Consider the following 22,520-nt stretch of genomic DNA (forward strand, 5'->3'; position numbering starts at 1 on the left):
TGTCGATCCGATGCGAGTCAGGGACTTCTGCCGGCGGCCGCCGCATTTTCCATTCTATTCTTCCAGCAGTTGAGAGTTCAGACGTCGTTGCCAGCTGCAGCGCAGTAGTGCAGTACTTCGAGGATGTGACATTGGGGCTCCGGGCCAGAAACAAAATTTCGGAATCAAACCTATCTCTGAATGTGACATTTCGAGGATAATCGTTGCCTGTACTTCCAGCTCCAGGAGAGGATACTGTCAAGTACAGGAAACGATCAGGCATGCCTAATCCGGTGCCATCTGGAACGCAATGGCTTTTCAAATGATCGATCAGGCACGCCCAATCCAGATGCGGAGATGCATTTCTTCATGCGATTCAAGACAGGCCAACGATCGCCTCGGGCCAGAGCTGCTCGGACAAAGATAGCCTGAAAACAAAGACGGAACCGACAGAATGCAGTGCCTCACTGCCTCCTACCTACACAAGAATATCTCACACATTTATAAACAGGAGATTCATGAACCTCTATATTTAATTTCGCTCGAAGGAGACCAAGACAGAATCAGATCATCACCATCAAGACGATTCCTGAATCCAAACTGCAGAGAAGAACGGAGCTGTACAGTATTGTATTTCTCAGATTGCAAACTTCCATTTACCGTATTTTGTTTTTTTACTTGTAACCTCGCTTTTGAGATCATAAGCTTCAGAAGCATAATACATCGCGCCGTGGATCAACGACAGGAGAAACATTATTAGCAGCGAGCAAAAATTCAGCTCGGGGAGCTCAGCGGCAGCACCGAGCTCCGAGCACGCGAATGCCGCGAGAAGAACGACCTGGGGATGCCACCTGAAGCCGGCCTGTCGATGCTGAGGTTGCTCCGATGGCCGGAACCCGATGCCTTCGCGCAGGACCGCTTCCGCCTGCCACCGATCTGCTCCTCTTCAGGAGCTGCCTCCGGCAAGCGCTCCCGTGCCGCGACCTCTGCCGCGGTTGACACAATGGCCGCGTCCATGGACGCCGCGCGCCTCACGTTACGAGGCAGCGGACAGAACGGCTGCTGCTGCGGCGGCGGCGGATCCGGGGAGCTGGATCGTTCTTGCTGGTCCTCTACTGCGGGTGAAGCTTCTTCTTCTTGGTGGTCACTCTCCCTGTCCTCTTGTTCGTGATCCGGGATTGCGTCGCTCGCCGCAGCCGCTTGCTCGGCTTCGACGTTGTCGTTCGCATCCTGATCAGTCGGCGTGTCGGAGCTGGCCTCCCCGCCTCCGCCGCCGTCCCCGGTGGCCGCTGTGACGGCGGGGTCGATCACGTCGGAGCGGCAGAGCGGGCAGTTGACGTGTGCCCGGAGCCAGGTGTCGATGCAGGGGACGTGGAACGCGTGGCCACACTTGGGCAGCAGGCGCACGAGCTCGCCGTCCCGGAACTCGCCGAGGCAGACGGAGCAGTCGGCCGCGCCCAGGAGCCCCGCCCCGGCGCGGTACCGCGTCGCGGCGATGGAGTTGATCGCCGCCTCGTCGAGCCCCACGGTCCGGATGTACCAGACGTGGTGCACCACTCCCCCGCCTCCGCCTCCGCCCTCGGGGTCGTTCCAGCCGTCGTCGGCTTCCCCCGCGCCCGGCGGCGGGGCGGCCGGTGCGAGGAGCGCCTGCCGCCTCCGCCGCACCTGCCGGCGCCGCACGGCGACCGAGACGCCGAGCAGGATCAGCGAGACGAAGGCGATCACCCCGACCGCGATGAGCACGTACCTGACGTAGTGCCACCGGTGGTCGTCGCCTCCGCCGCCGACGCCGGAGGGCGGCGGCGGCGGCCCGTGCCCGTGCATCCCTCCTCCCTGGTTCCTCCGACCCCTATGCGCGGAGGGAGAAGGCGAGGGCGGGAAGTGGATAGGAGGGCACGCTGGGATCGGGGAGGACGCCGGCGCCGGGGAAGGGGCGGGGCCGTGATAGGGGGAGCTGGGAACCGGCGGCGACGGCGGCGTGCAGACGTACCCGTCGCATTCCACGGCGCCCGGGCCGTTTACCGGGAAGAGGCTCCGGCGGTGAGGCCTCATCGCCGGGGATCGATCGCGTCAGATCGGCCGCGGCGGCGGCATCTGTGGGTCGCCCGCGGGGCGCTGGTGGTGGAGGCGGAGACCCGGGGCGGGGGAGGGGGAGTCGGGGAGGGGAAAGTGCTCGGAAGGTCGCGGGAATGCGTGCGGGGCTCGGTTTCTTTACGCGACGCGCGAGTGCGTGGACGGGGACGGCACGGCGGTGCCGGTGCGTGGACTGGGGGAGGCTGGCTGGCTGCCGAGGGCTCGGGCGGCCGCGGGGGCCGGGGGGCTTTGGTTGGTGGCCAAGTTGGACTGGGCGCGTGGAAAAACCTGCCACGCCCGGCGGCCAGTGGCTTGTCACTGTTGGTGCTGGCATGGAGTAAGCTTTTTTTTCCCCCTCTCGCGGAAAGGATAAACCTTGATTTCATCCTCCGTTTAATCCACTTTTGACTCGGTGAGCTCGGAGGGTAGACCTGACGGTGACGGGGCGATGACTGGAAGAGTGACGTGGCCGGGCATGCTGCGATGTGAGGGGGTTCGTCACTTCGTCGGACCTTTGCCACTCCCACCGGACGGCTTCAACGCACCGGTAGCCTGGCCAAGTTGTGGCCAAACCCCAACGCAGCCACGCAGGCTCCTCCAGACCTCCACTACCGTTCGCGCCGAGTGCTCGCCAGCTTTCTCCCCGATCCCTGCGTCTGCGTGCCAGCCGCCAGCGCCGTCCTGCACGGTGCACGCTTCACTCCTGCCGCCTCGCACTCGCACCCCACCCCAGGCCTACCGCGGTCGCGTCAGCACTGACCAACTATACGTCAGTCTGCTGAAGCTTGAGTAGCTGAGATTAGCTCAAGTCAACACTCAACGGGCCTTAATTCTAGACGAGAAAGCTTCGTCAGACAGCCCAATTTCCCGGCCTCCCGGTTTGGCGTGTTCGGTGGGCCCAGAAATCCGTCTCTGCCGGCCCAAACGTGGCCGGATCCGGAATCTGTTCCGCACCGCGATCCCCGAAGGCCGAAGCCCACGCCTCTCCTGTTCGTCTCTCTCTCTCTCTCTCTCTCTCTCTCTCTCTCTCTCTCTCTCGTCCCCCCAATTCCGGTTCCCCCGGCCGTTTCGGCCTTTCGCGGCGGCGGCGGCTCGCACAGGGGCGCAGCAACCACCCCGCGCCCGTCCCCTCCGACCGCCTGTGGATCAGAGCCCGATCTACGGTACAGCTCAGTACCGAGACCTAGTCCACGGGCCAGCGGCGGCGGCACCATGGCGGCAGTTGTGAGCTGGTACGGCCCGCTGATCGACCTCTCGGCGGCCGCCAGCCATGTCGGCGGATTCGTGCAGCTGCTGGCGGCCGTCCGCCGCGTCCTTCCGCACCAGGTAGTATTTCTCAATGCTACATCCACCTCCGCTAGAGTGTGTTTGGGGAGGGTGGAGCAGCATTTGAGTGATGGGTGTTGCCGTGCTGCTCTGTATGTGAACGCATCCTGAGGGGCGATCTCGTTTTTCTCCGTTCCTAGGAGCAAAATGCTGCAACTGGAAGGACGTATCAGAAGACCATTGTTGAAGTCGGCGACGATTCACGGTCCAGCTTCTGTGTCTCTATGTGGTCGTCCAAGCAGAGTTCGGACATAATCGCTGGCGATGTCTTACTAATGCAAAGTAAGGATCATATCGTCGGTTATGCATATCTACATTTCTTATGAAAAAAGCTTCTCTGCATCAATATAATGGCAATCTGTTTCCTCTTTCCGCATGTGCTTCTGTGAGTCTGTGACTCGCTGTGGTCCTGTTCCCAGAACACCCTTTGATTTTGATTGATCGTCCTTTTTATTTCGGAATTCAATATGAGCTTTGTGAATTCGTCTACTGTTTGTATCATTGTATGTCCCAACACCTCTGCTGCTCTCCGCTGCTCATTGGAAGCCTCTGGTTATCTTGTTTCAGATATTAAGATAGTGGAGTTTAGAAATGGCCTGGAGGGAAGAGCTTCTCAGATATCTGCAGTCCAAGTTCTGTTGAACTCTAAAGACTTGATGAACCCTGAAGGTATAGAGTTGCAGATGGTTTAGTTCTTCGCTGAAAGTTTTTTTGGTGCACTCCTTAACACAATGTTCTGACCACAAAGCAACTATATCCATCTGTACCATACGGGGAACATGAAAACATACATTAGCCTTGTGAGAGGAAGGCTTTTGTTGACATTGTTGTTGATTGAATGGATACATAGTTCTGTTTGTTACTGACAATTATTGATGGCTTCACGTTGCTGAATCAACATTCTAGTTTGTAACCAAGCAATTTACTCCTATATAGGAATAGATGAACTAATAGCCAGTTCTAAAGTGGGGGATGTTCCAAAAGCAAAGCTAAGAAGAGTGACAGAATGGACGCTACGCACTAAATGCGCTCTTGGCGAAAGTAATCAGCAGGTAAAATCTGCTGTAACTATCCTTCAGTTTTAACTGTTGTATGTCAAACTGCACACCCAAATCATCTTGGAACCTGCCCTTGCATTTTCACTTAGGGGCTCAACTGATGAGTTTCCATCATCTACATGAACTTGTTTATAGATTTTGGCGATACAGGTGCTTTGCATTTGGTTTTCGTGTTTTACATCATCTCACCTTGGAATTACAATGATTATGAATTGAAAATTCAACCACAACTTCAGGGCATTGATGATTCTTAGTAGATAAGTTCCCAAGTTAGTATGAATGAAGTTGAATATATTGTCAATCTGTCTACACGGTACCATACGGCATATAAGCTACTCACTTACATAGTTTACTCTTGTGTTATGCTGCAGCTGCAGGTGACATCGAAGAACTGGAAAGAAGCAAAAGAGAAGGAATCAACAGACTTCTTGTGTATATCAGAACTATTCTCTCAGAGAAAATTACGTAATGTGAATGTTTATGCATGTATTGCCAAGATGGTTTTATTGAGTTCACCAGCCTCCCACTCTAAGGGACACTTGTCAGTCATTGACATACATTCTTTGAAAGAGCACAATGATATTGTCAGAGATTTCATTACTGCCGGCTGCAAGTTATGTGGTTCACCTCTATATCACAAGTAGGCACCTTATTCTCATGCTGCCATCTTCTTATACATCTAAGAATTATATTGCTCTTCTCATGATATAATGAATGTCTGTACAGAAACCTCCAAGGGGAAAACACTTTTGCAATAGATTGTCCAAATAACCCAAAGTATCTCCATGTTCCTGGGCAGATATACAAGCCATTTATGGTAAGACTTCCTTCAGCCTGAAATTTTCTTTTGTAGTTAAATAGATTTGTAATACTATCTTAGTATCTTACCGTCATATGCAGATATATGTCTATGACCAATCTGGACAAGTTCCTTTGCTTGTAAGGAATAAAGCTGCGGAGATCTTATTTGCCAATATCATTGCAGATGATGTATCTGAATGCTACAAGAGCCAAATGCTGTTAGAAACCTATGTTAACTCAGGTAGCATGAGCGCTTCTTGTACAATTGATGACGCTGGCAACAAAGAGATAGCAAAAAGGAGAAAAACTGAACAAAAGCCTAATTTCCATCAAATTTGGCTTATTATGATCAAATGTCTGCTGAACCAAGGCAGCAATAGTCCATTCTGCTTCCAGATTTTGATCAATCCTGAGAAGAATGTTGAGGATGGACGTTTTGAATTGCTTTCCTTGACCATGCCAATACCATGAGATAGCAATTTTTCATGCAACACATGGTTCAGTTTGATCTGAGTCATCTTCCCTAGAAAAACAGAGGACATTTTACCAAGAGAAGTTACTTGATCTTTGCATCAATTGATCTCTTGCTGATTTAGTGGTGTGTGCTGCAAATATGGTTGGGCCGACAAGACCATCAGTCTTGGAATCAGCATGAGCATGGTTCAGCTTGGCTGAAACTGTACCTGGCCCAATTAATACTAATCTTGGGGCAGGCTGAAACCCATTTCACAAATACAAAATTGAAACATGAAGTCAGGAGTAGCATAGAAGCAAAGAGTGATGCAGTGTGATGATGGTAAAAAACTGAACCTGGGTCAGGTAGTTTCTTTCAGAAACAGGAAGTAGTTTCTTCCGATGCCATACTGTGCCAGAAATTTCTGATTTTCAACTCAGTAAAGAAGCTTGTGCTGATGAGGGATGACATCATTGTTACTTCAATAGCATCCTGCCCTGTAATTACCATGGTTAGGTATAGCCTGCAGCACTATCCTTAAACTGAATAGTCTTATCCAGCACTGAGTAACAGGTAGATTGTGGTGGTTGAAGGATTGTTTAACGTCTGATATGAAGGTTTTTACTCAATCAGTGAAACGGTAATGAGGTGTTGTATGCGCTAAACATGTTGATTTGTTACTTGTGCTTACAAGATGATGGCTTGGCTGTTCGAAAAAGAGCTGGCTTCATTGATTGGTAGGTATACAGTATACTGTATACTTTGTCATTCAACAACCTCTATCTTTTTTTCAGCCTTTCAGGCTTGTGTGTACTGTATTCTTTATCTTTCAATATCTTAGTTTTCAGGCTTTTTACAGAAGTGTGCTTTCTGGCAACGACCTACCTGCATCTGATATCCTCTAGGTATGCATTTCCATTCGTTTTGTTGCCTTTCTTCTCATTAACTTGCTTCAACCTCAATCTCACCTAAATGGAATTCTATTTTTGGATTGCAGTTTCTAAAAGTGCATTGAAAAATACTAAGGCAGTAATTTCAGTTAATTAAAACTTAACCTCAATCTTACTATTACTTATTAGAGCCTCCAATTTAATCCTCACAAGACGCAGTCCGAAATATAGAATCCAGCTTGGAAGCCTGCAATTGAGGAAGAGTGGGAAATTTATATGGCTAGGCGAAGGCATAATGGGGATGGAGACGTAGCCGTGTTGCATTGGAGATGGCTCGCGGCGAGCACTATGAGGCTTGGGCCGGAATTGTGGCCAGGCACCCTCTTTAGGGCCGTGCACGCAGTTGTCTCTTGTTGCCAGCAGAAAGGCAGAGGGAGGTGAGCTGGGAAGGGAGAGGGGAAGAGAGAGACAAAAAAAAATGGATTAAAGCGCTCTTGCCGATCTACTGGTGAGCACAGCAACACGGTAAGGTGGACAGGACCACAAGGCTTAGAATATTCAGCATAAGCATGGCTAAATTTAGTAGAAACTGTACCTGCCCCAGTAAATTATAATCTTGGGGCTGTCTGAATCCCATTCTCACAAATCTAAATGGCGACATGCAGATTACAGAAGCAAGGGGTGATGCAGTACTGTTGTGCATGGTAAGGACTTTAAGCTGCATCAACATTCAGAAACAATGAGTGCTTCCTTTCATTGCTATATACTGTCTGCTCATCTCGTGGAAGGTTTGGAAGGAACAGAACGGCCGGATCTTTGAAAACCAGCCGGCTACCAACATGAGCCGGATGGTCAGCTCAATCATGGAAGAGGGGCTGCTGTGGTGTGTGGATCAAGGGTGGAGCGAAGCTGGTCGGCCTAGGATGGCCTGTTGCATGACAGCGATCTCTAGTACAACTAGCGCGGCCTAGTCGTGCTCTGCCTAGGGTGGTTTCTATTCTGCCGTATAGTATCGCTGTGTAATATTCATGTGAGTGCGCCCGATCGCCCGTGTTGTAAAATTCGAAATCATTTTTCCTTCTTAGATACACAGTTCTCATTTGTAGTCACGAAAAAAAAAACTGTCTGCATAGAAATTTATTTTCCTCTGCAAATAAAGGCTGTACTGCCAAATGCCAATGTCATTCTTACTTTTAATAGCATACTGCCCTACAGGTACCAATGGTTATCTGCAGCTCTATCCTTAAACTGAAAAGGCTTGTCCAACACTGAGAAGCGGGAAGATCATAGTGGTTGAAATATCTGTTGACAATTTGGCAAAGTTTTTACTCGAGCGATGATATGTGATGAGGAGATGCATGTGCTCAACTGACATGATGATTTATTCCTCAAACATTTTAATCTATCTGCCTGACTGCCTTGGGTTTCAAACTTTATATGGCAGAAGTGTTGGCTTGCAACGACACTTCCATGGATCTCTCACTTCTTTAGTTCTTTTCATTTCTTCTACACTGTATACCTCGTCTTCAACAACCTTTTCTTTTTCCGAAAGATGTCTTAACAACTTCCTATCTTAGTTCTCAGGCTTCTTACAGAAGCACGTGCTTGCTGGTAACCATCTACCTGCATCTGTTATCCTCGAGATATGCCTTTTCATTCACGTTGTACCCTTTCTTGCCATTAGCTTGATTTTCTTCAACCACACATCCATGGAATTTTCAATTTTGTTTTTAGGTTGCAGTTTCTAATAAAAAGCAACGTGAACAAATACAAGTGCAAAGAGTCATTTCGGTTAGATTAGTTGACCGTTGAGTTTTCAATTTGCAGAAACTAGTCCATCAACACGTGCTCCCGCACAGGTCAACGTTTTAAAGTTATTATATTTAAATTATTTTGAAATTAAACTTCTAGCTAATAATCAAAATTATTTACTTACTACTCTCTTTTTTCAATACTTCAACATAATACTCATATAATGTTCACTTATCTTTGTCCAGTTGTGATTGATTTTTAATTAGTAATCACTCTATACACTTTTTCATCCACATTCACACCTTTTTCATTTTGTATCGCACCTCCATACATTGTGTTTAGTATAAAAATCAATTTTTTCATCACTTCCTCACATACATGTATAAATGGTCTACATGGTGACACTTGTCATGCCTACATACCTTAACTTAGTATTTCTATATTAACAATAATTTAAATAGGTAATTTAGAATCATATATTAGTTTACTTTTGGATATTTTTGTATGATACACATGAAGATAATTAGATTAACATTTAGGTGTTTACTTTAGATTATTTTCAATAATAACATATGTGGGTAACTTAGATACAAAATTAGAATGGCATTTTAAGTTATGCTTTATAATGATATTCATGAGTAAATTGGATGAAGATTATGTGGTTACATTATATTATTTATTATAATGGAAGAGCTTGGTAATTTGGATATAGATTTAGGGTTTATTTTCAAATATTTTTATAATGATGGTGGTGAGTAACTTTTTAGAAAATACAATAGATCAATGGCTATGATTAATAGAGTTTACAAGATATATTGATGTTTGATGTTTATGATTTTTATGAGAATTTCTAGTATTTGTCTTTTTTTAGCATCCCGTGAGAACTAAAACTAATGTGGAGTATCCAATGGAAAAAATGAGGCCACACTGCTACAAAACTATTATCTTGAGCTACTTCTTATTTGTTAAATATTTGAACATAATACTTATATAGATATATACTTATTATCTTCATCCGATTGTGATAGATTAGTTAGTATATATCTATAAGATATAGATACAAATTCTTATGTTAAAATTATACTTCAAACTCTATAATATTTTCATACACATTTATAATCTTTAAGTTTTCACTTTACATCGTAGATATGCGCTTGAATTTGTTTAATGAACTCTAAGTTTGAAGTATAATTTTAACATAAGAATTTATATTCCCCTCACTTCCTCTAAATCTTTATAAATGGTGACACACATCATGCTTATATACCTTAATTATTATATCATATACCATAGTGTAGGAAATAGACGATTTAGAATCATATGTTGATGTATATTTTTAATTAAAGTGATTTGGATTCCAATGTAGGGTTACCTCATTTATTTTTAATAATAGCATATGTGGGTAATATAGATGCAAATTTAAGGGTTATTTTAAGTTATTTTTAAGTATTAGTGGTGGGCAATTTAGTTACAAATTTAAGGGGTTATTTTAAATATTGTTTATAATGGTATAATTGGGTAATTTTGATGAAGATTAGGGGGTTATTTTAGTTTATTTTATATAATGGCATAGGTGGGTAATCTAGATATAGATTTAGGGGGTTATTTTAGGCTATTTTCATAATGGCATAGGTGGGTAATTTTTTTGAAAACATAATAGATCCAATGGTTATGGTGATTTGAGTCTATCGATTGATGGCCAGATGTTTTGCTTTTCTATGAGAATTTCTAGGATTTTTCTTTTTTTCCTGAGTGTCCACCTACGATTCTAGGTGACTTCACCTGGAGGCTCTCCAATCAGTAATAGTAAGATTTTATTCTACTGCCCATTCCACGCACCTATTAATTTTAGTTATTTCATGTCGAAAACACTCTTGAATCTTGACTTGCTCATATACTGTTCACAGTTGTTATCTTTCAGAATAATTTTACCTCTGAAAAATCTAGGTTCTCATTCCTGATGGTTTTCAACAAGGAAACACAACTACTATCTCTTATATGAAAAAGGAAAGACCCGGCTGATTTTCAGTCGTCACAAATACCGTAAGGTTTTGTTCAACCTCCTTTCAAAGTCAACCTCATCTTTACAAGCAACCTACTTGTCAAGGTTGCTACATATACTGCTATTGGCCTCCCAGAACACAGCAACACAAGCATACTGCCCCAAGCAACAGCCTTGTTAGATAATCACAAGGGAGTAGCTTCAACGTAGAAGAAACCTGTAGTGATCCTTTAAATCCCATGGCCGCGCTAAGTTCTTGTGTTATTTCCGGAGGCTTGGCACCTCACACCTCCAAGGTTTCTCCTCGCCGCCACGGGAATCCGGTGATCTCCGCTTCGTGTCATCGCCGCCGAAGCCTCATCAGTTTAATGATGAATTCTTCAGGCATGAACAATGCCTTCCCAATGAAAGGAACGACTACAGGGTAAGTGCATCTCTCGTCTAAAGCTCCTCTTTTCCAAACTTTACGTTTTCGCAGTAGCTTGTATCTTGGCATGCACATTAAGTTTCATGCAGCTACTGCACGATGGCTTTGTCTATAAAATTTCACCTATTTGGGTTCAGAATTCCTGCAGTTGGTCCTGGCCCAGCAAATCCGTCTGGAGGAAACCTCCCAATTCCCAACATGCCTCATTGGTGAGTGAAGAACAGATGCATGAGTTGCTTGTTCATTGTTCTGATTCTAATGTTTCCAAATTTGTTTGACAAATTTCCTTCTCACGTTCGAAACCTATCGGCTTCTCAGGGCCAAGTGGTTGGTTGGTGCTGTCATAGTTGCAATACCAATTTATAGAAGGTTCAGAACATTGGAAGGTAAATCGAGATCGTATATTCACCATTCGTGTTAGCGTGAATTTCATTTTGATTGCAACTTTTTGCGGCGACACAGATAAGATAGAGAAGACGGCAGAGGTGGCGATCGAGGTGATCGACACGGTGGCAGAGGCGACGGAGAAGGTTGCCGGCGAGGTCGCCGACGCGTTCCCCGGCAACGAAAATCTCAAGGAGGCGGCCTCGAAGATTAAGACGGTCACCGATGCGATTGAGGAAGATGCCGAGAAAGCCGAGGCCTTGATCCAGAAGGTTAGTTTAATTATGCAGTACGTTAGGCTTCAAGTTGCTTAAAGCTTGGTACAGTCTTGCAAGTTATAACCAGCTGCTGTTCTTTGCCATGTTTGGTAGTTGGAGATACGTGCTGGTCTGTAGGTTGTAGTCTGCCTTGCAACTTGTGACAGTGACTTCACCTTGCACGTTAAGCACCGGGTCATGACAGTTCAAAAGAGAAAAAAGGAACTAAAGCGTCGGGTTATGACTTATGAAGTGGAATGGATATAGAAGCTCATTTTGCAACACCAAATTAAATTGCTTCTATGCTGAATAGCGCGTAAAGCGAATAACTTAGTACTGCCATGGATATATACAAGTGGGGTGGTTTGACTTTATTTGGCATGTGTTCAGCCAATCACCGATTCTTTGGGTTGCCGAAATCTCTGTAGTCTTTTTTCTTAAAATTATAAACAATTTAATAGCTATGATGAACAATTTGCTTGCTTAGAAGGTGTTACCACCCTTTACCAATATGAGGTGTGGTAAAGTGTGGTCGTCAACTAGATAGGACGTTAGAACGTGTCACTCGGATTACGGCAGCTGCTGATGTTGATATTTCTTAAAGCTCGTTGCACAATCTTGCTAGTTAGTACCTGCTGTTCTTTGCAGTACTTGGAATCTGGAGATACCTGCTAGTATTGTAGTCCGGCTAGCATTGTGATAGTGACTTTCATATTAAGCACTAGTCGCGGGTTGTGAAGGACAAGTGGAATAAGTAAAATGAATAAACTCATTTTGGAAGGACAGTATAAAATGATTCCAAGCTGAATAGTGTTGGAAGTCGAGTAACTGTATGAGCATCGAGTAGGAGTGTAGTAGTTTAACTTTGTTTTTTTCTCTCTTTCATGTGTTCAGTTTATTAGCAATTCTTTGGGTAGCCACATTTTCATAGCCCCGCTTGTGATACAGAGACATATTTGATACATGTTGCAGTGAACAATTTTGCATTGCTTTCTATAAAAAGCGCCATTTGTTAAGACACACTTTGCCAATATGAGGTGTAGCCAACTATGGTGGCTGACGAATGCATTTACACCTGAGATTATCGTATACAAACAGTGAGGTTAACCATTTCCCTCGATTGCATTGGGCAGGTTGATGAGATAAAGAAAGAGGTGGATTCAATAGTCGATCCTATAATCGACAAGGTCGTGAAGGAGGAGGAGAGGAATAAATAAGCTCGCATGCGCAAATTAAAGAAGCGCACACTTTTCCTTGTTATTTATTTTTACTCCTTTTATGTTTCAAAAAAGCACGTGCTAGTTTGGTCATCTCAGTAAGCAGAAGCAGCTAGGAGTGAAAAATGGCGCCCGTCTACCTCATTTGATGTTTTCTGATCACGTGCTTGTACAGTGCTGACCTAATTTGTACGGACCACAAGAATGCAAATTCTACTCGTAGCAGTGCATGTGGCGTTCAATACTCATCTGGGTGTGCTAAGTCATGACGATGTCCTGCTCCTCACCGGTCACCAGGCATTGGCTCATAACCTGTGTGGCTGCCACATTATATGCAGAAAACGACACAACAACACAAACGATCGTTTGTTTTGCAATTTGCACACAACTACACAAACAACAATTCCCTTTCCAAAACGTATCTCAACAGAAATCTATTCTTTTTTTTGAAAGGAACGGCAAAAGCTTTGCCGTAAATTTTATTAGAAGAGAAAAAAAGGAAAAAGGAACAAGTCTGTACAACAGGCAGTATCTCATCTACTGCCGTCCAAACTCAACAAAACAACAACTCCCAAGCAAACTAGACAACTAAATTCCCTGAAAACTGAAGAACGAAAGCAAGAAACAGTGCTACAATTCCGGTGCTTCTTTCACCAGCTTTATATTTAGTTTGACGAGGGTGATCGAACCAGCGAGATGCTCGACTACTGATTTGTTGGTCCTTGTGTAGCGAAGCTGAATTGTTGGGCGTCTTCTTTGATTAAGTACGCTACCTCTTCAGTTGATTTGGATTCATGATTAAAGACTCTCCTGTTTCTTTCCTTCCATATGTTCCACCAGAAATAGATGATGAGGCCATCAAAGGTCGGTCTCGTTTGCTTATCCAATTTTGCTCTGCATTTCTTCCACCATCCACTTACCGAGGGGGTTGAATCACTTGCTGGTAGGCCTTGCAGGCTATACCAGGTTGTAAGCTTGGACCACACTGTCTTAGTGTATGGGCAATCTTTGCAAATGTGTGTTGGTGTTTCGGCTTCAGAGTTACATAGTTTGCATTGGGGGTCATGCGGCCAGCCTCTCTTTGCCAGGTTGTTAGCTGTGAGAATCTTCTTGTGTAGCAGGATCCATGCGAAAAAACGACATTTGGGTTCGGTCTTTGCCTTCCATATCGGGCATATATTTTGTGTCTTTGTCTTGCCCTGAAATTGTATGCGATAAGCACTCTTTGTTGTGTACTCTCCTGTCTGTGTCCATCTCCATGTGATTTGGTCCGCGCCCTCTGGGTCACGTTCTAGTAACTGAATTTCTTCCCATAGATTGACATATTCACAAATTTCATCCTCGGTTGTCAGCGGGCAGACCTGCGCGATCCAGAAATTGTTTCGTAGTGCTTGTTGTACGGTGAAATTTTTTCTTCTTGATTTAATGAAAAGTGACGGTGCCAAATTTTTTGGTGCTCTCCCATCGAGCCAGCTGGAATGCCAGAAATTCGTCCTTGCTCCCTTGCCCACTTTGACTATTGTTGACGCATTGAATAGGTCTTTATCAGTTTTGTCACAAGGGATCTCTAGTCCCGCCCATGGTTTATCGTTGTTTCTCCACTGGAACCAGAGCCATCTCATTCTGAGTGCCCTTGCTAGTCTTTCGAGATCTAGGATCCCTAGCCCTCCAAGGTCTTTAGGTGTACATACCGTCGGCCAATTGATTAGACAATGTCCTCCGCTTACTTTCTCTGGTTCCTCTCCTTTCCATAGGAAGCTTCTTCTTAGTCGATCTATTTGCTTGATGAGCCATTTGTGAGTAGGAAAAACGGTCAGGTGGTAAATTGGTTGAGCTGTGAGGACACTTTTAACTAGTGTTTCGCGCCCTGCTGATGATAGCAATTTTCCTTTCCATCCTGACAGTCTGGCACCGACCTTGTCAATGAGGGGCTGGATGTCCATTTTCCTTAGTTTACGTGTGTGCAATGGGAGTCCTAAATATTTTCCAGGAAAAGCCGCCACTTTGCCCGGGAAGTCCACCAAAGCCTCTGAGATTAATTCGTCATTGCAACGGATGGGGAAGATTTCTGTTTTGCTCAAGTTAACTTTTAGGCCCGAACAATTTCCAAAGGTTTGTAACAGTTGTTGCATGCGATACAGTTCTTGTCGATCTGGGTTAGCAAAAAGTGCTGCGTCGTCTGCGTAGAGTGAGCATCTCAACTTGGCTGCCCGCGGGAGGATTGGATGTATGATGTTTGTGTTTGCCGCAAGTTCTATTATCCTGTGGAGTGGATCTATGGCCAGGATGAACATCATCGGGGAAAGAGGGTCTCCTTGTCTCACTCCTCGCGCATGCCGGATTTTTTTCCCTGGAGTACCATTGAGTAGCACTCTAGAGGTTGAAGTGGCAAGTAGTATTGAGACCCAATCTCGCCATCGTTGTCCGAAACCCAGTGCCTCCAATACTTCAAGGAGAAAGGCCCAGCTCAATGAATCAAATGCTTTTGAGATATCCAACTTTATGAAGAATGCTGGCCTTTTAGCCTTGTGCAAGGCTTTGATTACACTTTGTACGTAGATAAAATTGTCGTGTATGCATCTTTTTTTGATGAAGGCGTTCTGGGAACCGGAGACAAGCTCATTTAGCCTCGGAGCCAGTCTGTCCGCTAGCAGTTTAGTTATGATTTTGGCGAGGTTGTTGATAAGACTAATTGGCCGAAAATCAGATAGGTTGGTGGCGTCCTCTTTTTTAGGCAGTAGCACAATGTTGGCTTCATTGATAAGGTCTAAACGTCGTGTTCGTAAGGAGTGGAAGGCCTGGAGTGCCGCGACTAGGTCCGCGCCTATGATGGGCCAGCATTTCTTATAAAATAGGCCGATGAAACCGTCCGGTCCTGGTGATTTCTCTGTCGGTAAGTGCTTGATCACATTTTTTATCTCATCCTCTTCAAAAGGATCTTCAAGTTCATTTAGATTATGTGGTTGGTATCCCAAATTGGTCCAGTTTAGACTCAACGTTCGTTCTTGCGCTTCCCCAATTAGGCTCGTGAAGTGTTCATACACTGCTTCTTCTTTTTGCTGATGATTAGTAGTTGGGCCCAGATTGGTATTTAACATGGGGATGTGTAGTCTTCTCTTCCTGTTATTTGCGTGTAACAAGAACAATCTGGTGCATGCATCTCCTTTTCTTATCCATGTCAGTCTGGAGTGTTGTCGTGCCCTGGCTCTTTGGATGGCCGCCAGTCCATCTGATTTTGCCTTTAGATATTTACGGAATTCAAGCTCCGCTAGTGTCAATTGTCGTTGTTCCTGTGCGGCGTCCAGGAGGAGGAGAGCCTCCTTTGCTATGGCTAATCGTAATGCTAGATTGCCCAGGTTTTGCCTTTTCCATAGCTTAAGTGCTTTTGATGCTCGGATGAGCTTAACATGCATTCGCAGAATGGCGTCCTGCGTGTTGACTGACTGATTCCAAACCCCCTGAATTATTTCCATGAATCCTGGCATGGACACCCAAAATGATTCAAATCGGAAACCAGTGTAGTGTTGCCGTGCCACGTCCCCTGTTAAAAATAATGGGCAATGATCTGATCCCATGGTCGGTAGAGCTTGCAGGTCGGAGTTTGGAAAGAGGGTATGCCATTCTGGTGTTCCGAAAAATCGGTCGATTCTGGTAAATGTTGGCGAATCTTGTTCGTTGCTCCACGTATATCTTCTGCCCCGTAGGTCTAATTCCATGAGTTGGTTTATGTCAAGAACTTGCTTGAATCTTCTCATGAGCCCTCTATTTAGTCTACCGTTGTTTTTGTCTTCGGCCTTGTATATCAGGTTGAAGTCTCCCACTATTAGCCAACGTTCAGGGACTTGGTCTTTTAGATTCTTTAATTCATCTAGGAAGTTCAATTTTTCCTGGTCGCTCTGTGGTCCGTAAACCCCCGTGATCTTCCAGGACGTATTGTCCGCTTTCATGGTAATGGTCGCGGATAGTGTGTATGTCATAGTGAGGGTGTCATGTAGACGGAAATGCCTATCCGCTGCTGCTAGGATGATGCCACCCCTTGTGTCGTTGGCTGGTAGGGCGACAAAATTTTTTGCAAAATCTTGTCCCAGCGTCTCGTTGATAAGGCGTGTTGTCCAATGGGCTATTTTAGTTTCTTGAAGACAAATGATTGTTGCCCCTGATGAGATGATCGTATTGCGCACACTCGCTCTACGTGCGGCCGCGTTTAATCCTCTGACATTCCAGCATAGTATGTTACAGTCTTTTTGCGACATAACAATGATTATCAACTTGCACAGCTTGAGTTGTTAAAGGGATTGTGCCGATGGGGCTAGGCGTAAAGGCCTGATACAAACCCACGATGGGGCTAGACGCAAAGGTCGGATACAAAGCCAGGCACCAACAAATCACCGTCGCGGGCAACTTGACGAGCTTCATGGACGTCGACTCTGGGCCCGTCGTGGCCCAAATACCGCTGAAGCCGTAGGACCCCATTAAAATTACACACCGAGGGAAGTTCTGAGTTTTCAATTTAAACATGCTAATAAAAATATAACGACTAAGAGACTGGGAGGTCGAGACTGGGAGGCGATGGTCATGCCTCCATTGTCTCTACAGGCGCCGGCGTCACCTTGCCTTTCTTCTTGCTCCTAGGCTTGTTTCCTTGCTCCACCAGAGTCTGGATCGCAGCCATCTTCATGCTTGTCAAAGGCTTCGGGAGATGCTGCGTAAAATTATCAAAGTCAGGTTTATCTTGGTGCGGTGCTTTTGGTGATAATTCCCCCAATTTGCTAATCAGAATACTCTGTGCAAGCTGAATGCTATCTTTGCCTGAGTGTAGCTTAGCTTTGTCTGCTAGGCGTGAGCTCTTCCTGTGGCTAGGAGCTGGAATGTTTCCATGGCTTTCTTGCTGGATGGGATTTACTCTCGGTGGTGTGTGCAAAATGGGAGCAACTGGTACATGTGAGATGAAATTAAGGAAGCTGGTCATGTCGTCCACCTGGTCTGTCTCCCTATCAGCTAGCACATTTTCAGAGTTATTTGATCTGTTTGTGGAGGTGGAGGCATCTGCTCTGCTTGGTTCCTGGGTTTGCACTCTCACAGTATTAGCCACTTGTAATGTGTGTTCAGGAGGTTCAGTGGTAGCGACTTCAGGCGAATCGGATGTAGTGGCAGTGCTGAATGTCAGGTTTGTGTTTACTTCAGTAGGTTCTAGGATCGTTGGAGATGGCTGTGTAGGAGACTCAAGAGTTTGTGCTTGATTTTCTAATTGAATTATCTTATCCCACAAACATAATTCATGACTTGCAGTGGAAAGTTCAGTTGTAGGATTGTGCACCTCAAATGGCTTGAAGCTGAGTGTGCTGCTGTCAGTGTTGATGCCGCCAACTGGGGATGGGACTGGAGTCCAACCTGGCGCCTCCAGCATATCCAGAATGCGCCGCTCCTTGGATGGGAACCCTGCATAACAGTGAGTGATGAGCATTTCTTCTCTCATTGGATCACTCCTTTCCATTGCTTCCTCTGCTCTGTCCTGGGGGATAAGGGCCTCATCTGTGTAGCACTAGATAGGGAGATGCAAGGACTCACCCAAGATCTGTACCATTGGGTTGGCGAAGGTGACACTCTTGAGGGGGCCCTTCTTCTTGTGCCATGTCAGGTTGCTGCTGTCCGGTGGCCCAACCCTGCTACGGTGGCCGGTGTAGTCGTGGTTGCTGTCGCGGTAGCGGTTGGAGCTATAGCAGTCGTCCACTGTCCCCCGACAGCGCGTCATTCTCCCCCAGGCGGAGTTGCTGCGGTGGCGACGCACGCCACGCTGGAAGTTGTCATCGTAGTCGTCTCTATCGTGTCGTGGTCGGTAGTCCCGTCCTGTGCGGTCGTCGTGGCCCTGGCCGCTGCGCCGTTCTCCGAGGGAGTCAGCTGCCCCGTAGTTCCAGAGGAACTCCCGGCGTGGCTTCCTGTAGTGTCCCCCGCCTCCACCCCTCCCGTGGAGGAAGGAGAGGTCCTCCACCACATCCAGATGAATGTGCAGCTTGTAATTGTAGGCCCCTTTGAAGCCCCTGGGTGGGTCAAGGTGCATCTCGACGAGGTTGCGGGGGACGTCAATGGGTTGCTGCTCCCTGTCAGGATCAGTAACGGTTAGCAAAACCTTCTTGGGTATCTTACTTGGGTTGGATGACCATGCCCACAGGTCATATGTCCTTGTGCGTTCCTGGCGGCGTGACTGTTCCTCGACGAAGTGGATGGCACAGTGTTGGCCGATGACTTGGGCTGCCACCGCCTCGGACCAGGCATGGACCGGCATGCCCTCAATACGCAGGCGGACTCTGTACTCCAGCTTGCTTTCCACCGCGTTTCGGCCTTCAGACCATGGCTCGAAGTTGAACACCCGTCCTCTGTTGCGGATGCCACGGTGATGGAGGACGCGGTTGTATGCTCTGCAGTCGGAGAAGAACACCAGGTACTGCTCGGGGAAGTGCTTGACGACGCGCACCTCATGACAGTTGATGTGGAGCTGCTCTTCGAGGGCTTCGACGACGTGGTGTGTTCCGGTGTCGTGGCTGTTGCCATTGAGCCAACAGACCGCCGACCTGCCCACCAACGCCTCCCTCCTGCGCTTGATTGATCCGGTTGCCGTGACCGCGCAGAAGGCCTGGTCCGGGCGAGCACGCGGGTCTCCCGGGTACGCCGCCATGGGGGTGGACTCCCCCTTTGCTGCTTGGAGATAAGAACGGTCGGCCGTGCGAGTGGCCTGGCCGGCCTGGGTTGAACGAGGAGGAGTGTGGCTGTGCTGTTGTTGCTCTGGTGAGGGTTGCTTATATCGATTTCTTCGGGATGGGCAGGAGAGGGCTTGGTGCCCTGGCTTCAAACATCTCCAGCATTTAGCTTGGTAGTTGCAGTGTGCTACTCTGTGCTGTGTGGAATAGCAATTAAGGCATTTGCCTTTGACGTGCTCCCTGTACTGCTTCCTTCGTTCTTCCTGGCCCGGTTGGTGGTGTTTTGAATCTTCTCTTGAATGTGTTCCAATCTTTCTCCACCAGTAGGGTGCTTTGACAATCTGGAAGCCGTGTTCTTCCAGCTGTGCCTCTGGCTGCCAGTGACGCTCTGTTCGCCTGGGACACTCTTGTTGGGAAGGTCGCTTGGATCGTTCTTGGTAATAGGAAGATTGCCTACCTTGTGCCCCTGATACTCTCGAGCATTCACCACTCTGGAACTTCCAATTGCCTGTGGTATTACTCCTTTCTCTCGCTGCTAGCTGAATTGAATGTTGCCTCGGTCTTGCTTCAGCTACCTGCCCTTTCCCCTTCTCTGAACTGATGGACTGCTTCATCTCTCTCCCCATAACTCGCGTACCTTGGAGAGTCTGTGCCGTGGTGACGTCCGCTGGTGGATTCTGCGGGATCTCCCTACTGGCGAGCCGTTGGAGGAGATCCTTCACCAGGGGGTCTTCATCTGGCCCATCAAGTCTTGCCCCTGGTCTTGTCAGAGTGATGTCCGCCTGTAGGCGCAGATCTTGGGCGAGATCCGGAAGAATGCTGTCCTCCGGCCTTGCTTGATGATCTTGGGAAGGAGCATCCTCATCTTGATGGCGGGCCGCCGCTGGTGTCAGCTCCTGCACACCGGTGTCCTCGACTGGTCCTTGATACCTTGCTTGCTCTTGGCATGACTCGATCTCGGTCCTCCTCGGTTCTTCCGCTACAAAGGTTGGGTGGATTTGTAGATCGTCGCCAGGCGCATCCTGATCTGTGGTGGATTTGGTGTGGTTGTTGGCCGGGATGGTGGATTTGGGCGGCGAGTGGGTTTCTGGTAGGTGGTCGCCATGGGAGTCGCCTCTCATGCTGTTGGTAGTAGAACGCGAGTTAATTGAGCATTGTCCCTGCATCCAATATTTCCATATTTTAGCATTCCATTTCTCAGCAACAGAAATCTATTCTAGGGAGCTGATCATTAATTCAAAGTCTCACTGCTTATATATACATTGTCGCGGCCATATTCAGCGCCTAGCAGTGGCGTGGAGGCCGTGTGGCATTTTACACGACATGGAAGAAGCTAGGGAAGGTAGTCACCAAAGTCCAAACAGCATGGCGACCCTACTGATCGAAGCTATTCACCACACCGCTCGTGGACAGGGGGGGGGGTTGTCGGCCCTGGACGAACAGTACGTCGAACACAACCGCCTACTGTGACGCACGTACAGAGCCATGGAATCGCAGGTCCAGAAGAATGAATGACGACCCGACGCAGAAACGAACAAGGGGATCCGTAGCGGATCCCATGGCCGCGCTCCGTTCTTCTGTTCCTTCCGTAACCTTGGGCACTTCATTGTAAGAAAAATGGCCCTCTAGGCGATGATTGTGATTTTAGTGATTGAATGACAATATTATCATTGAGACTAACATGTGTATTAAGAATGAGCACTGGTAGAGTTTCATAGGTTGATGCATCACAAAGAAAGATACCGAAGCTGTAACAAAGAGAGGAATGAATTGAACTTGTCCCATAAATAATTATTTTTGGGTTGATCAAATGGCTTGGATTTCTACAGAATCATGTATAATACTTCACAAGCTTTCCGTAGAGTCCAAAATTATCAAAATTGGACTCCGGAGTAGAAAGTTATGTCCAAAATAAGATGTGCTGAAAAATGCGCACAGAAAGTTCCGATGGTACCATTGGACTAAGCAGAGGAATATCCAGTGCTTACAAAAATACACTCAACAGATGATTTGATGAACATTCAAGGGCATACACAGGATCATCCAATGCTACCATCGGAGTTTGCATATTTACTTTGTCAAAATCTTCAAAGAAGTTGACAAATAGGTGAGAGGGGTACCGGAAAGTCCGACGCTTGAAAATTTGTATGTGTCGGACCTTTAGATCATTTATCCAATGCTAAAAGTTGATCAAAATGTCTGGACTTTTTGAGAATCTTGCGTAGAATTTCATAAGCTTTCCAACAAGTACAAGGTCATCTAAATCGGAGTTCGGAGTTGGAAGTTATGACCAAAATACGGAGGGGCGTACAGTAGCACCACTTATTCTGATGCTACAAAATACATACTATTAAAGGCTTAGCACAAGCTTAGAAGAGTGATTAGTGCTAGGATAGGCCTAGAGAGGAGAGAGTGTAAGGTGTGCCTGCCTTGTGATCGGTTCAAGGAGTGAACCACAAGTGTACAAGGTGTGCCGGCGCCTTGGAGCCTTGGTGGCTCGCCGGCAAGTCTTCGACCCTCCAGCTTGGTGTGGAACGGCGTCGACGACCGTGTGCGGGGGACAAGGAGACCCCCTTCTTCTTGGAGAAGCTCTGTAGTGGATACAACTTCAAGGTGACCGGAAGAGAGAGTGGTGAGCCTTGCCTCAGTAGCAAAATTCTCATCCAGCTTGGCACAAGCTTTTGTGACGAGTCTAGGATCTTGACCGGGAGAGATTTGGTGACTGAGAGCATATCCTTAGTGGAGCTTCAACGTGGACTATGGGTGGCATTTGCCTACCGATACCACGGGATAAATCGTGGTGCCGAGTTTGCATTCTTTCTAACCCACTCCCTTACGTTTTCGCATTTCATATTTGCAACTTGGGTGCTTTACTTTCTAGAGTAGTACCTTGCTAAAATTGACTCTAGGTTGCAAAAATTATTTTTGGCAGGATGAATCACTAGATCAACCATAAATTGCACATCTGGATAGCACGATCTATTTTATATTTTGAAGCAATTAATGGAAGTCATAGGTTAAGAATTTTAAATTTGTCTAATTTACCCCCTCCCTCTCTTAAACTACGGGCACCGATTTCTTATACTTCGTGCAATCCGTGGTTCTTATACTTCATGCATCCGTGGTTCCTCCTCGCCGTCGCGGGAACAAACCGGTGACCACCACATCGGCTCTTCATCAGCGGCTATGTCTTACCGGCTTAACG

The 22,520-nt window shown here is 46.8% G+C and overlaps 3 protein-coding genes across 22 annotated transcripts; 2 read left to right on the forward strand and 1 right to left on the reverse strand.

The window, feature by feature from the left end:
• Positions 1-479: 479 nt before the first annotated feature.
• LOC101786910 (E3 ubiquitin-protein ligase Os04g0590900) lies at positions 480-2,161 on the reverse strand. Its single transcript, XM_004975730.4, has one exon. It carries the CDS (start codon positions 2,029-2,031, stop codon positions 754-756), a length of 1,278 nt encoding a protein of 425 aa, XP_004975787.1. The 5' UTR covers positions 2,032-2,161; the 3' UTR covers positions 480-753.
• Positions 2,162-2,943: 782 nt separating this feature from the next.
• LOC101752766 lies at positions 2,944-7,786 on the forward strand. 20 transcript variants are annotated; one of them, XM_022827928.1, is made up of 11 exons: positions 2,944-3,378; positions 3,519-3,660; positions 3,946-4,047; positions 4,315-4,430; positions 4,808-5,076; positions 5,163-5,253; positions 5,337-6,207; positions 6,325-6,428; positions 6,533-6,596; positions 6,771-7,106; positions 7,247-7,786. In XM_022827928.1, exons 1-7 carry the CDS (start codon positions 3,265-3,267, stop codon positions 5,706-5,708), a joined length of 1,206 nt encoding a protein of 401 aa, XP_022683663.1. In that variant the 5' UTR covers positions 2,944-3,264; the 3' UTR covers positions 5,709-6,207; positions 6,325-6,428; positions 6,533-6,596; positions 6,771-7,106; positions 7,247-7,786. The 20 variants fall into 20 exon arrangements, with proteins under 20 accessions (XP_022683663.1, XP_012702730.1, XP_012702737.1 ...); XM_012847276.2 differs by having other exon boundaries at positions 5,337-6,428; positions 7,247-7,285; positions 7,370-7,765; XM_012847283.2 differs by having other exon boundaries at positions 5,337-6,428; positions 7,247-7,285; positions 7,379-7,765.
• Positions 7,787-10,481: 2,695 nt separating this feature from the next.
• On the forward strand, positions 10,482-12,886 carry LOC101756419. Its single transcript, XM_004975744.3, has 5 exons — positions 10,482-10,759; positions 10,900-10,971; positions 11,081-11,148; positions 11,225-11,418; positions 12,537-12,886. Exons 1-5 carry the CDS (start codon positions 10,575-10,577, stop codon positions 12,618-12,620), a joined length of 603 nt encoding a protein of 200 aa, XP_004975801.1. The 5' UTR covers positions 10,482-10,574; the 3' UTR covers positions 12,621-12,886.
• Positions 12,887-22,520: the final 9,634 nt, after the last annotated feature.

This window comes from Setaria italica, chromosome VII, assembly GCF_000263155.2.
Source record: "Setaria italica strain Yugu1 chromosome VII, Setaria_italica_v2.0, whole genome shotgun sequence".
NCBI lineage: Eukaryota > Viridiplantae > Streptophyta > Magnoliopsida > Poales > Poaceae > Setaria > Setaria italica.

Excerpts from the sequence above, each read along its gene's own strand:
- LOC101756419 (XM_004975744.3), top strand. The coding sequence starts at position 10,575 with ATGGCCGCGCTAAGTTCTTGTGTTATTTCCGGAGGCTTGGCACCTCAC. Across the intron at positions 10,760-10,899 it reads ATGAAAGGAACGACTACAGG|AATTCCTGCAGTTGGTCCTG; the intron begins GTAAGTGCATCT and ends ATTTGGGTTCAG. Across the intron at positions 10,972-11,080 it reads ATTCCCAACATGCCTCATTG|GGCCAAGTGGTTGGTTGGTG; the intron begins GTGAGTGAAGAA and ends TCGGCTTCTCAG.
- LOC101786910 (XM_004975730.4), bottom strand. The coding sequence starts at position 2,031 with ATGAGGCCTCACCGCCGGAGCCTCTTCCCGGTAAACGGCCCGGGCGCC.
- LOC101752766 (XM_022827927.1), top strand. The coding sequence starts at position 3,265 with ATGGCGGCAGTTGTGAGCTGGTACGGCCCGCTGATCGACCTCTCGGCG. Across the intron at positions 3,379-3,518 it reads GCCGCGTCCTTCCGCACCAG|GAGCAAAATGCTGCAACTGG; the intron begins GTAGTATTTCTC and ends CTCCGTTCCTAG. Across the intron at positions 3,661-3,945 it reads CGATGTCTTACTAATGCAAA|ATATTAAGATAGTGGAGTTT; the intron begins GTAAGGATCATA and ends ATCTTGTTTCAG.